Genomic DNA, 14,053 nt, shown 5'->3' on the forward strand with positions numbered 1-14,053 from the left:
ATAGCTACACGATTATTTCTTTCTCCAGTTTCCTGCTTTTTGCTGACGTTCTGCTTTTTTTTCCAAAAATTTTCTTGAGCAATAGTGGATGGAATTTATCTGAGTTCATTGAAAAATTGAACCACATTGAATGTATGCCCATGAGCATTATCAAATAAATAGTTTTCAAGAGTATTGGTTATGAAATAATGCAAATTCTTGGCTGAGAAACAGCTGAAAGTAATTTTTTTAGGAAATGATTGTGGTCAGCCTACCCTTCTCAGCTATGTTATAAATGCTGTTTTGACTTTGAAGCTGGTTAAAGTTACAAATTTCGGCCCTGATCCTGCAAAGATTTATGCACATGCTTATCTTTAATAACTGTAAATAGTACCCAGTCCTGCAATCTGATCCATTAGTGAGGAATGGTGTGCCTCTCCATAGCCTCAGTGAGGGGTCTTGGAGTAGCCATCCATATGTGTGTAAGTTGAAATCGGGGCCGTGATAATATATAATGATAAATGTATGTACCAAGATATTATGAGTAAATTGTGGACCAAAACTGCTAGTTTTTATTTTAAAAAATACAGTCCCTATTACAAATATAAAGTGTACAGCTATAAACTTTCATAACATGGTTCATTTGCTATTATAGCTAAAGTAAATATCTGTCAATATTTACTTTATAAACCCCAGTTTTCTGGGTTTGGGCATCTTACTATTTCAAACCACATTGAACTAAGATGTCTTATACCTGGTTTAAATCCAAATTCTGAATGTTCTACAGGTAACAGTGTAAATCATTTGAACCACACTGAAATTTTATGGTTTGTATATATAGAAAACAAAAAGGCCCCCAAAATGGTTTTGTGAGCTTTTTCTCTATTATTTTTTTAAAGACTTCATTAAAGAAAAGAGTGATAACTTCCTGTTTTGGAATGGTATAAATATTTCCATTTAAATTTGTATAGTATTTTGTATCTGTATGCAAATCTGGTATAGTTGATTTAGGGGTGTTCACATTAAGGTGTTAGGTCTCAGTCTTGCAATTAAGACCTAGCAGGGGGTTAATTCCAGAATCAGAGCCTTACTCCATAATTTTCAATGGCTTATATGGCATCAAATAACTTAAAATATTTTCTTCAGCTGTGGAACAAAATGATGGTAGCTTGTCTTTAAAATTAATCAAATGCTTTGTAGCAGTTTGGGTTTTCTAAAGTTTTGAAAAAGCACCAGAAGATGTATATTACAGTGGTACCCATCACTGATTAGTAGGTGTCTTAAGTGTTCACACCTTATATTAATTGTTTCTGTATGCCAAGTCCATTAAAATGACACATAATATATACTCAGTACTGGTCATTACACTGTTGGGTGTGGAATCCTTCAATAACTTCAATGCATAGTCCTCTGAAAGAAACATGAGTTCACAGTGATATCAGATCATTTCCATTGAGCCTATTTCAGTTCACCAGGTATTATGAGTTTATATAAAAAAATGAATAAATCCTCAATTTTTTAAGGTTTTGGAGTAGCAGCCGTGTATCCGTAAAAAGAACAGGAGTACTTGTGGCACCTTAGAGACTAACAAATTTATTCTGTTTTATTATCATAAATTTCACGAAATAATGAGAGACAATATACTATTATAATAAGGAGGGCTAAAAATACTGAATTGTAAAGAATACAATAGCAAAGACCTATACACACATTAAATCAGCAGTTTGTTGTATGTCACTTTCTGGTTTTGATGTTCCTCAGCTATGCAAAGGCGGCCTTCTGTTTGGAGGAGCTTATGATGACTAATCCACACAACCACTTATATTGTCAGCAATTTGCTGAAGTAAGTATTTTCAAAAGAATCAATTGTGTTTGAATAGCTGTTCTGGTTTTGCTACTAATGGGAATAATACAAATAGAATAAAAAATATTTTTTTTTAGTATGTTTCATCTTTGGGATTTTAAGTAAGTACAAAGAGGAGGCATCAGTTTAAAACACCTGATAGAACTTTGCACGTTCAGTAATGATTTTTTTTTTTAAATCCTAGGATTACTACTATTACTAAATTGTAAATAAGAATTAAACCATCATTTGTTGAATGTACAAATTCTTATTGAAATAAACTCAGCTTGTTGAAATGTTTATGCTCTTCAATGAAGTTTCAAAACTAAATGCATGAGAAATTAAACCTTGACATAATATTAATGCTTTTCTTGGGTAGTATGTTTTGCTTTTGGTACAATCAAGGAGCCAGATCTTGCAGTCCTCCTTTGTAGGAAATCTTGCCTGACAGAGAATTGGGAAAAAATTACAGGATTTGGCCCAAGATATTTAGCAGTTTGCACTAGATTCCAGTTTTTAAATAAAAAAAAATGGCATTATTATCAGTGGGAGTAAATACAATTTGTTCTGTTTACATGGATTAAATATTAGATAATTGTTCAAATTTAAGAGTCTGTTTATATCACTTTGTGGTTCCTAAAAATCCAGATTTCTAGAATACATCTTCTAATATGTATTCCCTTCTCTAGCTAATGTAATAATGAGAATTAATTCATTTAATTTCTCCTTTATTCTGTCAGTGAGTGACATTTAAAATAGCAGTGACTTTTTTTTATAGTGAGAGCATCTTTTTTCTAAATTTTATATTAAAAGGATTAGGTACCTCACAGACTAGTGCTTTGCCTTTTGTGTTTCACATGACAGTCAAGATTTAGATGAGTCTTAATGGTCTTAAGAGTAGTGTCTATAATCTCTTTCATTCCAATAGAAAATATCTACCTACTGCAGTTTCTGGTGCCCGAGGCATGATGAAACATGCAAATTTTCAAAGTAGTAAAATAAAACAGGTTTAATCAGTCTATAATTTTAACAGGTTAAATATACCCAAGGCGGTCTTGAAAACCTTGAGCTATCAAGAAAATATTTTGCACAAGCATTGAAACTGAACAACAGAAACATGAGAGCTTTATTTGGACTATACATGGTGAGTTTGAATGAATACTCATTGATTGTGTGTTGTCATTTAAAATTCAATAATCTTCCTAGTCTAATATAATAGTTTTACTGATTTGAATGAGAGTTATTAAATATCAGGAATGAACTGTTTGTTTGGTCAACGCACAAAGGGCCTGCTTCCACACCAATTGAAATCAATGGGACACAAGAGGACCTAGATTCTGTTCTTGCTCTACCCCTGACCTTCACATCAGCCTTCTGTGCCCTTAGTTCCCCATATATCAAATGAGATAATTATACATCAACCTGCGTAAAGTGCTTTGAGATCTAGTTAGCGCACTGTAATGTGGTTTTGTTTTTGTTTGGGAATTTAATTGCAAAAAGTATGATTATTCTATAACCTTGTCTGGACTACAGAAACTTGGCAAAAATTTCCCCAGTTTCCTACACCAGTTCAACTCCACCGGGGGTAGCAACAGAGGAAGCCTAGTGTAAATGAGTTGCTGACATTTTAAGTAATTCATCTTTGAAAAGCAATTGGATAAAGTGAACTGTGAGGGCTACTAGAATTATTTATTTATTTAACCTTAACTTACCTTTTACATGCATTTTTGGGGATTGGGTTATTAATGGTAAGTAGGTGCTTTTTAACAATTATATTTATTATTGTAGGACTGTCTTAACCTTAAGTTAACAATGTGTTTTTACTTAGGAATAAAAAAAAAATTAGTGGACACTAGCTGTCACTTAGACATTTGGTAATGAATCAAACATACTCTATGTAATATCTTCCCTTTCTATTTAGGACACACTCAAGCACTGAATTGTTAAGCATTAATTAAACCAAATTAATAATAAAATAAAACCTTTTTTCCTAAATCTGTAGCTTTCTTCATTACTGAGTGGTGATGGGATTTGCTGCTGCCAGAGTATGTAGAGTCCCAGTGTTTCTGCAGTCACAAGTTGGATAATTATTTTTGAGAATTTTCTGCAAGCAAGTGATTATCCCTTATGATTTTTACGTTAATGGAAACTTCTCTAATGAAGCTATGTTCAACATTTATATTTATTTTAAGGGTAGACATGCATGAAGCCTGAACTACCTTAAAACTGTTGATCTCTAGTATGTCAGTCTGGATACTAAGGGTATGTCTACACTGCAGTTAGACACTAGCGACTGGCCCATGCCAGCTGATTCAGGCTCTCAAGGCTTGGGCTAATGGGCTGTTTAACTGCAGTGTAGATGTTCGGGCTCAGGATGCAACCAGAGCTCTGGAACCCTCCCACCTTGCAGATCCTAGAATCCAGACCAAGCCTGAACATCTCCACTGCGGTTAAATAGCCCTTAGCCCGAGCCGCATAAGCCTGAGTCAGCTGGCACTGCCAGCAACAGATGTTTTACTGCAGTGTAGATATATCCCAAGACATTGGGTTTTATAGCCTCCTTTCCAGCAGATGGAGACAGAAAGCTATTTTTGTGACACTTTCACCCCATAAAGGGGCTGCCACCCGATGTGCAAAGACTACCCCTGCTTCTGTTTTCCCTGCCAGCTCAGGACTCCAGCACCCTGTCTTGCTGAGCCAGACACTCCCGTCTGCTCCAACACAGACCGAGGGTCTGAATCACTTGTCCCAAAGCTGCAAGTTTACCTGAAAACAGCTCACAGAAGTGTGCTTGTCTTTGGCACTCAGATGCCCAACTCCCAATGGGGTCTAAACCCAAATAAATCCGTTTTACCCTGCATAAAGCTTATGCAGGGCAAACTCATAAATTGTTCGCCCTCTATAACACAGATAGAGAGATATGCACAGCTGTTTGCTCCCCCAGGTATTAATACATACTCTGAGTAAATTACTAAATAAAAAGTGATTTTATTAAATACCGAAAATAGGATTTAAGTGGTTCCAAGTAGTAACAGACAAAACAAAGTAAGTCTCCAAGTAAAATAAAATAATATGCGCAAATCTATGTCTAATCAAACTAAATACAGATAAGTTCCTTGCCAGTTCCAGAATGCTCCCTTTTACAGGCTAATCTCCTTTTAGCCTGGGTCCAGCAATCACTCACAACCCCTGTAGTTACTGTCCTTTGTTTCAGTTTCCTTCAAGTATCCTGGGGGGGGTAGAGAGGCTCCTTCTCTAGCCAGCTGAAGACAAAATGGAGGGGTCTCCCATGGGTTTAAATAGACTCTCTCTTGTGGGTTGAGACCCCCTCCTCCCTCCTATGCAATGTCCAGCTCCAAGATGGAGTTCTGGAGTCACCTGGGCAAGTCACATGTCCCTGCATGATTCAGTCTTTACAGGCCGAAGCCATTGTCCACATGGTATCTTGCATGTCTCCAGGAAGACTTCTTATGTGGATTGGAGCATTCCAAGATGCATTGTTCCCCAAGTGTTTCCTGATCAGGTACTTAACCTGGCGAATTCCTTCCTAAAGAAGCTGACCAAATGCCTCACAAAGCTTACTTAGAAACCAAGCAAGCATACAGCCCATATTCTTAACCTCAAATAGAGAATGATATATATGTACAAATAGGATGAATAGATATAGTAGACCGTAACCTTTACGGAGATATATTACATGGCACAGGCAGCACAAAACATATTCCAGTTATGTCATACATACATTTATAAGCACCCCGCCCCCCCCATAAAGCTTTATGGGGTACACTGTCACACCAGACCAAGCCTGAACATCTCCACTGTGGTTAAACAGCCCTTAGCCTGAGCCGCATAAGCCTGAGTCAGCTGGCACTGCCAGGAACAGGTGTTTTACTGCAGTGTAGACATATCCCAAGACATTGGGTTTTATAGCCTCCTTTCCAGCAGCTGGAGACAGAAAGCTATTTTTGTGACACTTTCACCCCATAAATGGAAATGGACTGATAGAAAAAGAACTGGGCATATTCAATCTCCCACACAGGGATAGGAGAGAGGGACCTTCTTGTGGACAGCTGAACCCCAAAGTCTTTAATTTTAGTGAGATCAGATCTCAATTCTTTGAACAGTCTAGTTTTAGGCTGGAGACTGTTTATAAGCCAAGATTCATTTTACTTTCTCCCTTCGTTCCTTTCTGTTGGACTGTGTGTGGCGCACACCACCAGTTCCTATGGTCCCCTCTTTTGTATATGTATGCATTTTGCAATCTTATTTTTTGTTTTGTAATCCTAGTCTGCCAGCCATATTGCTTCCAATCCTAAAGCAAGTGCAAAAATGAAAAAGGACAATATGAAGTATGCCAGTTGGGCAGCTAACCAAATCAACAGAGCTTATCAGGTCAGTATGTTGTCTACATTTTAAAGTCTTCTCCTAGACATACTGCATATCTCCATGTTATGGTAAAATGGGTTACTAAAAGGCAAGATGTCTGAATATCTTAATAGCTTTTCTGCTTCTTTTAAAATTAAATAGGACAGATTTGCAGCTTCCGTAAATCAGCATAACTTGATTGATTTCAGGGCACACCAGCTGATGATCTGATTCAAATGTATGCATTGTATTTCTGTGTAAAGGACTCTGATGTTTTACGCGCTGTATTAATCTGTATAGTCTACTGATAGTTTGTTTGTTTTTTGTCTCTATTGATTAGTTCTTTCTAGTATTAGCATTGAATGCACAGGGTAGCATTATATGAATCTCCAAGACTTGGGACTATATATTTTGGATTGTTTCATCATATGTGGTATGTCAGTAGTCAATTAAAATAGTTTTGAATTTCTATTTTAGTTGTGTTATTTACTGAAAGAAAACTAATTAAGGGTTCTTAGTATTTGCCCTTCCCTTCAGGTTTATAAAGATCAAAATAAATTATTTAATAATGTACCAGGTAAGTATCCTAAAATGTGCCAAATCACTGTTGGTGCTGGTTTTCCATAGTTTATGTAGGAAATGGACATGATATATTGCACAAAATTAAACTTTGTGGGCCAGATTCAAAACTTATTCAAGACAATGGGAGTCTTTCTAATGATTTAGAGATTGGTAACCTTTGGCACGCGGCCCGCCAGGGTAAGCACCCTGGGTGGCTGGGCCGGTTTGTTTACCGGCCGCAACCGCAGGTTCGGCCGATCACGGTTCCGACTGGCCAATGGGGGCTGCGGGAAGCGGCGCGGGCCAAGGGATGTGCTGGCTGCCGCTTCCCGCAGCTCGCATTGGCCTGGAGGGGCGAACCGTGGCCAGTGGGAGCCGCGATCAGCCGAACCTGCGGACACAGCAGGTAAACAAAGTGGCCAGCCCACTGGGGGCTTACCCTGGACGGCCGCGTGCCAAAGGTTGCCAATCCCTGATTTAAAGGGTTATGCATCAGGCTGAATGTAGGTTTAAAATAATTCTTGAATAGGAAACAGTTATTAGCATGTTGATTTCTGCTATCACTCTGCTTTCTGAAATCATGTCCAGAACTTGTTAACTACTCAGCTTTTTTATTATTTGTACTTGGTAGCAACTGATGACCACAATAAGGAATAGCTTGTGCTAAGTGTTGTGCAAACACACAGGAAGGAATGGTCCCTTCCCCGAATTTACAGTCTAGTTTAAGACAAATCACACAATGTGGATGTAACAAACAGAGGGGAATGGGGTGGAGAAGAAGACATTTATAGTGACAGGTCTTTCCTCTAAGACTATTTTTGTCTGTGTAGTACAAATTGAACCAGCTCACTCACTCAGGCCTATCATTCAAGGCAGGTAATACCAAATTCACTGAAGATGACATACACAATGAAGAAATCCTTTCACTAGCCTGGCCTCCCTAATAACACTTTCCATGCTGTTGTATGTATAAGGTTGTGGTATTGCAACACAAGCCTTTCTGGTCTCTCTGACCCTCTTTTATAGAACAAAATTGATTGTATTAAGTGTGAAGAAAAGTCCAGTTTTCTCTTTGTATTGGTATCCTTTCTGGTGTACATTGTTATTTCAGTGTCTGGGTGGAGTGTGGTATCTCATTCCCCCACAATGCCTTATTAGGATGTTTTACCTTGAAGGTGCCTTACTGCTTTCTAGCTTAAAGCTATTTAATGGTATAACTGATGTTCTGCAGCTGACACTTGTGTAATTTAATTGGGCTTTCTCTTCATGACATCAGGTCCTGACCACATACAGCTTTACTAAAGCAAGAGGGCACATAGGGTATAGGTTCTCTGGAAAGTGTCAATGGCAGATGTTAACTGTGAGACTGTTTCCACTTTGCACTGTTAGTCAAGTGGTTCCTGACTCAGCACACTGATGATTTCTCCTTTGAAACAATGCGGTGTGAAGCACAGTATACCCATAAAGAAATGCATAGTTACTTGATAATCAAAAGGATGGCTTAGGTCCCCATATTTATACGGTTAACTGCACTTCCTTCCTTATGTCAATAAATCATCAGCATATTTCTTCATGACAATAAGCAGTGTGTGTGGAATGCCATCCTATCTTTTTATATATGATTTGCACAAAAATGTGAAAGACTCCCATTGACTTCAATACGCATTGAATTGTACCTTATGTATCTTAAGTAAAATATTGATAGGAATCCCACGGATTGCAGGATCCACCAAAGAAACCTGGGGAGCAGAATGTGAGTTGCATTCGGTTTCTTGTAGCTAAGTACAGCAGGATAGCTTTTAAAAGATGTATCTTTCAAAATTAATGCAAATACTAGTGCTGTTTTCATACAGGAATAAAACAAGCCACAGAGATTAAAGAACTCAAGGCAAGTTTTTTGTTTTTTTTTTAAAGTGGCTTGGGTGCCCAGTTTAAAACACTGGATTTTGGGGGACAGGTGCTCAGCACTTTCTGGAAAACAGCCTCTTTTAAGGTGTCTCAAGTTGAATACCCAAAGTCACAAACCCCTTATTACAGTGCTGGCCTTAGTGAATTGGTGGCATAGTCAGGATTAGTACTATGGAATCTTGAGTCCCAGGTTGGAACTTTAAAACTAGAGGTTTATTAGTAAAAATGAAAGCTTGTAGTTATTTGATTCACAGCCACTTATTCTTGTTCTTTTCATGTGGCTGTCTATCAGCTCAGTATCACTCAGGAAATATGATTTGTGTGGTTATTTTTTGTTTTGTTTTTGTTTTACTCTATGATGCAGTTATACAGTTTTTGTGAAGTTATGTTGGAGCCAGGTTAAAATGATTGGCTCCCCTTTCTCAGTTGATGCTTACCAGAACAGATCATATTAACACAACTAAAATATATATATTTAAAACAAATGTCAGAACTTCTTTGTGCCTTCATTCCTTTGTGACACCTTGCATACTTCAGATGTATTTTATAGCAGTTTGGGATAAAAAGTGACAAATACCATATCTGACTGAAACTGCAGGGGGGATTTCGATTTGTAGCATGTATTTACTCAAATTAGAATTTGGACAGCTACTGGCGTGAACAACATTCCTCTTGCCAAAAAATAAATAAAAAAATACAGCTGGACAGGACCATTTCCCAATCCCACACTGCTTAAAATGTGAGTCTGACAAAACCGTGGTAGGGTTTGATGACACCATATTAAAGACATAGAAAATCCAGGTGGTACAGGAAATGGTGGTGTTGCAGTAGGTGGCTATCTCCCTTCTGAGTTGATATGGAATCAGACCCCTTGCATAATATTGTGGTTTGAAGATGAAACTTTGGTCACTTGTGCCAATTAATGTCCCTATGGCTTTTTTCATGAGAGGAGATTTCATTTTGGATAATTAAATAGTCTATGAAACTCCACCCTTCTCCCACATTCCCCAAAGTTCTATGCAAAGTGAGATAGGAGACATAAAATCTTAGTGAGTTTGCCAGGGGTTTATGAGTTCTGCTATGTGGACTTGCTGACATTGTCAGCAACTCAGTTTGTCCTTCAGTCATGTCTGTTCTCTTACTCCAGAGAGGTTATGCATTCTTCATCCTGATTTGGCTGCCTAGCAAAGTAATGTGGATTTGTGGCTCTGAATATGGATGTTTTAATTGAAGAAGTGTAGAGGTGTTGGGAATCTATTGCAAAATATATGCTCTTCAGATGGCTTTTCCATGTGAATTTTAAACTTAGATTCCCACCAGTTTCATGCACAATACCATTACTTTTGGATAACTTCCTCTGTTTTGTCAAGTTCAGGTCTACAAGTTTATTTGATAAATATTCAGTTGTTTTGTTTTTCAGTGGATCTCTATTTTTGATAAGCCATAATTAAAAATGTTTCTTTAGTGGCCTACTTCTCTTCATCTGGCTTCTGGATCCTAATTTTAGTCTTTTGCTTTGTTTTTTCCTGTAAGCTTGAGTCTCTATTCAAACTATTGAATTACTTTTGTTTCTTGTATTAAGTGGTTTATTTTATTTGTGAACACTCAGATGAAATTAAAAAAAAAAACAAAATTTAGGCAAACAATTTAGGAAAACAAAATTATCCAAGATCTGTCAGACTGGAATAGGCTCCCAAGGAAAGTGGAGTTAGGAAGGTCGAATTATTTTTAGGAGTACAAATATTTCCACTTACGTATTTTTTGGCAATCCATATTTATTTAGGTGTTCAATATTTGTCCATCCCTGCTAACTAGTGCTTCTCTAGCTGTGCCTAGTCTAGCAGAGAAATGTCCGTTTAGGAAGGGAGAATTGTCTGGTACCTAGAACTCCTGGATTCTAACCCTGACACTAAAAACAGGATTACTTCTCAGGGCATTGGGTTTAATTGTTTGTAAAAACACTGTTAACCCATCATATGAAAGCCTTTATAAAAGTACCAACTATTGAAGAATAAGTACATTTCTATTACATTAAACACTTGAGCCTGGTGGCTTGTTATCAAGGTTAGGTTTTACATTGTGTGGAGGTCACAGAACATCTTTTTAGTGAAATTCTGACCTGTGGTATCAAAGCAAGCTCCCTACAGTTGTATATAAAATCCATGTATTTAACTATCGACATGAATCACACAAAAAGTAAAGAACTACTTCTTTCTTTCTGTTGCTTAACATCGAAACAAAATATGGCTACCTAATACTCCCCAATTAGATAATTGGTTTAGCATGTCCTGTGGTAGAAGCATTTCAGCAGAGGCAAGCAAGTTTGATTGATGCTCATGAAAATCTTTAATGTGATCCCACTCGTGGTAACTTTCCAGATAAATGTTTCTTAGGCACACTGCTAAATTCTTCAGTGTTAGTGAGTCACATGTTATTTATGATTGGAGAGGTGATTCTGTTACAAACCATTTGGGAAACAGAAAATTAAATCATGATTTAAAAAAAAAAAAAGGATTCCGGCTCAATCAACTGAATTGCAGTATAATGCCGGAATAGACAAAATAATTGGTCGTCAAGGAAAATTTGAAGTGATTAGATTTCAAGCTTCTATTTGTTATGATGTGGAGTTTAGTTTTATTTGTTCTAATTTAAAGTGCATGTGTCAGTATCATTAAGGCAGCCACTCATGAAACTAACAAGTAATGTTTCTTAAATTGACATAAAATATTAATTTTGTTCTCAATGTCCCTAAAGCAGAAACAGAAGTAAAATTCTGCTAATTTTGAAATCCCCTGCCTCCCTTCTCTGATCACCCCCAGCCCATCCCCCAACTATTTCTACCATGCAGCATTACTTTTTGACCACACCGTGCACAGGCTTCTGTGCTATAACTGAAAGAATCACAGGAATCATAACACATGCTTCTTTTAATTTTTTTAAATCCAAGCTGTTTCTCAAAGAATTGGACCTCCCCAAGTATTTGATTAGGACTGTTCTTGTTTTGTGTGGAAAAAGGAGGGCATAGAAGAAAGGTTTTTTTCTGTTCTGTTCAAATCCAGGCAAAAGATACTTTATCAGCTGGGAAGGCAAAAAGCAATCTCTGCTGTTCCTCTAAAGTGTTATCATTATGGGCAGTTATGGGAATCTGACAATTTAAAAGGTGGATTTACGTCTACTAGCACAGGCAAAATTATATAGCATTCCACTTCCAGAAAAAGCGAGGTATTTTTTAGTTAAGGGATACAGTAAACAGTTTGTCATTACAGCTACATTTTATGCTTCTAGATATTTAATTTGTAATGCCCTTTTATTTACCATACCAAATCTAGTTTTTTACCAACACAAAGCTAACAGCTAGGAATTAAGGGAAACCTAATGCTAGACTGTAGCCCAAGGGGTCAAAAGCAGGTTAACAGCTCCTGCAGCTTGCTGCTGCTGTGATATTACCTGAGCTTGATCACTTAATCTTTCTCAACAGGTCATGAGAAGTTTGCTAAATTAAGTTAATTACAAGAGAGATGGGACACATCATAAATCAAGCACTAAGCATGCAGGACAGCAGTGGTATTTGAAGAAAAAAATCATTAAATTGTAAATTTATTGAGTGTTTAGATGTTAACATTTAGTCAGAGAATAGGGTATTTTACTAACAGCAAATTATAGTCAGTACTTCTTTATCACCAAAATATTTAGTGTGGGTATGTTTTAAAAAAAAGAAAAGAAAAGAAATGGTGGTGGCTCTTTTTTCCCACTTGACTGAAGCACCAACCTAGCCAATAAATCTGTTGTGTTATATCAGGCTGATGAGTGATGGGAATTGTCAGTACAGTTAGAAAACTCATTTTGAGATCAGCATGGGGTAGTCAACAACTTTTTTTCCCCCCCTGATGCTAGACGACTAGTATAGTATGGAATTTTAAATGCTAAAATGTACAAAGGTAGTATTTGCATGGCTTCATATTCCTTCATTACCAATATAGGCTTTATTTCAAATTCAATCTGGATTTACAATTGTAATGGTAGATTATAATTTAAATAAAAGGTTCTGACTCACAATCACAGTTGAACCGAGAAATATATTTATGTGATCGCTGCCTTGCTTTACAGTATGTTTTTGTAAGTAAACTATTCCATTCCCGTGCTGTAAATAATATGGAGTCTTATTAGTTTTTTTATCATGTGCAGATCCTGTCTCTGTCAAAATATGAACATGATCTAAGTTAAATCAAATAAAAGACCAGCTTTTTTAAATGTTTGTGATAAATCACAAAGCAGACAAGGGAAAAATTCTCTTTTCTTGAGTTAAGGTAAATGTTAACTTAAGTGGTACAATCTTATTGAAACATTTGTTTGTTTTTGCAGTAAATTGGTGGACTGTGTGTTTTAAAAGTTATTTTTGATTAAAGTTTAGAACCATAGCTTGTACAAGACTATTGCACAGCATTGTGTAGTGCATTTTCTGTCACATGACTGGTAAAAGTGAATTTATACTTTTCCTTAGTTTGCAGGTCGCAGTAAGAAAGAGACTAAGTACTCTCTGAAGGCAGTGGAAGACATGTTGGAAGCCCTGCAAATCACTCAATCTTAGGCTGTCACAAAAAGATCTAATGTTAGATTTTACAACTCCATGTTCAACCTTTAATGATCTATGAGTTATGTTACTTTAACTAACAATGGAATTAGGCATTTAATGTGCTATCTTAAAGGATGTTTTTATGAAAATGTAAAATGTCTATTTATTGCTGCTGTGAAGAAGACACAATGAAAACTCACTGAAATGTGTAACTTATCCCAGGAAGATAACAAAGAAATTAAATGTATTGCACATCAGTCTCTTTAGATCTTGTATGTACAGTAACTGCTTTTTAAGCCATAACCTGATGTAGAAATAAACTTGTTAAATGATCAAGTACAATTATGTATTGGGCCTGCAGACTTATACATATAGATGAATACCATATGTTAGATAAAATTATCTTAATTGAATACTTGAGTTAAAATGTGGTAAAAGGTAAACAATTACTGAGCAGTATTCATTATACAAACATGAATCATTACTGTACCTGTGCAGTTTATTCAAGAATAAATTTGATATTAAAGTTTTTAAGATATTTTCTTGTGTGTAGAAATGGAAGCAATATAATCATGCCCTTGGTTTCAGTGGAAATAACTCACATGCTTAAAGATAAGCATATACTTAATGCTTTGCTGGAACCTTTGTGTATAAATGCAGGAGCAAGTATCTGCTTGTCTATGCAGCTATGTGATGCATCTGCCTGCACATTTTTTATTTGTGCAGTTAAGGACAGTAGGAAACCACCTCATGCTTCAAGAGCTATGTGAATACAGCATTGTGTACTAGTTTTGATGTTTACTGAGAAAAACAGTGCAACTCAT

At 36.6% G+C, this 14,053-nt stretch overlaps 1 protein-coding gene across 2 annotated transcripts in view; it reads left to right on the plus strand.

Annotated features, from left to right (window-relative positions):
- EMC2 (ER membrane protein complex subunit 2) overlaps positions 1–13,758 on the plus strand; it is a 61,816-nt gene extending 48,058 nt beyond the window's left edge. For both annotated transcript variants that reach the window (XM_005287280.4, XM_065586024.1), the window contains exons 8-11: positions 1,741–1,822; positions 2,856–2,966; positions 6,110–6,214; positions 13,158–13,758. In XM_005287280.4, the coding sequence (XP_005287337.1) occupies positions 1,741–1,822; positions 2,856–2,966; positions 6,110–6,214; positions 13,158–13,244 (385 nt within the window). In that variant the 3' untranslated portion in view covers positions 13,245–13,758. The remainder of the gene's footprint in view (positions 1–1,740; positions 1,823–2,855; positions 2,967–6,109; positions 6,215–13,157) is intronic.
- The last annotated feature ends 295 nt before the right edge of the window (positions 13,759–14,053 follow it).

This window comes from Chrysemys picta, chromosome 2 (assembly GCF_011386835.1).
Source record: "Chrysemys picta bellii isolate R12L10 chromosome 2, ASM1138683v2, whole genome shotgun sequence".
Lineage (NCBI taxonomy): Eukaryota > Metazoa > Chordata > Testudines > Emydidae > Chrysemys > Chrysemys picta.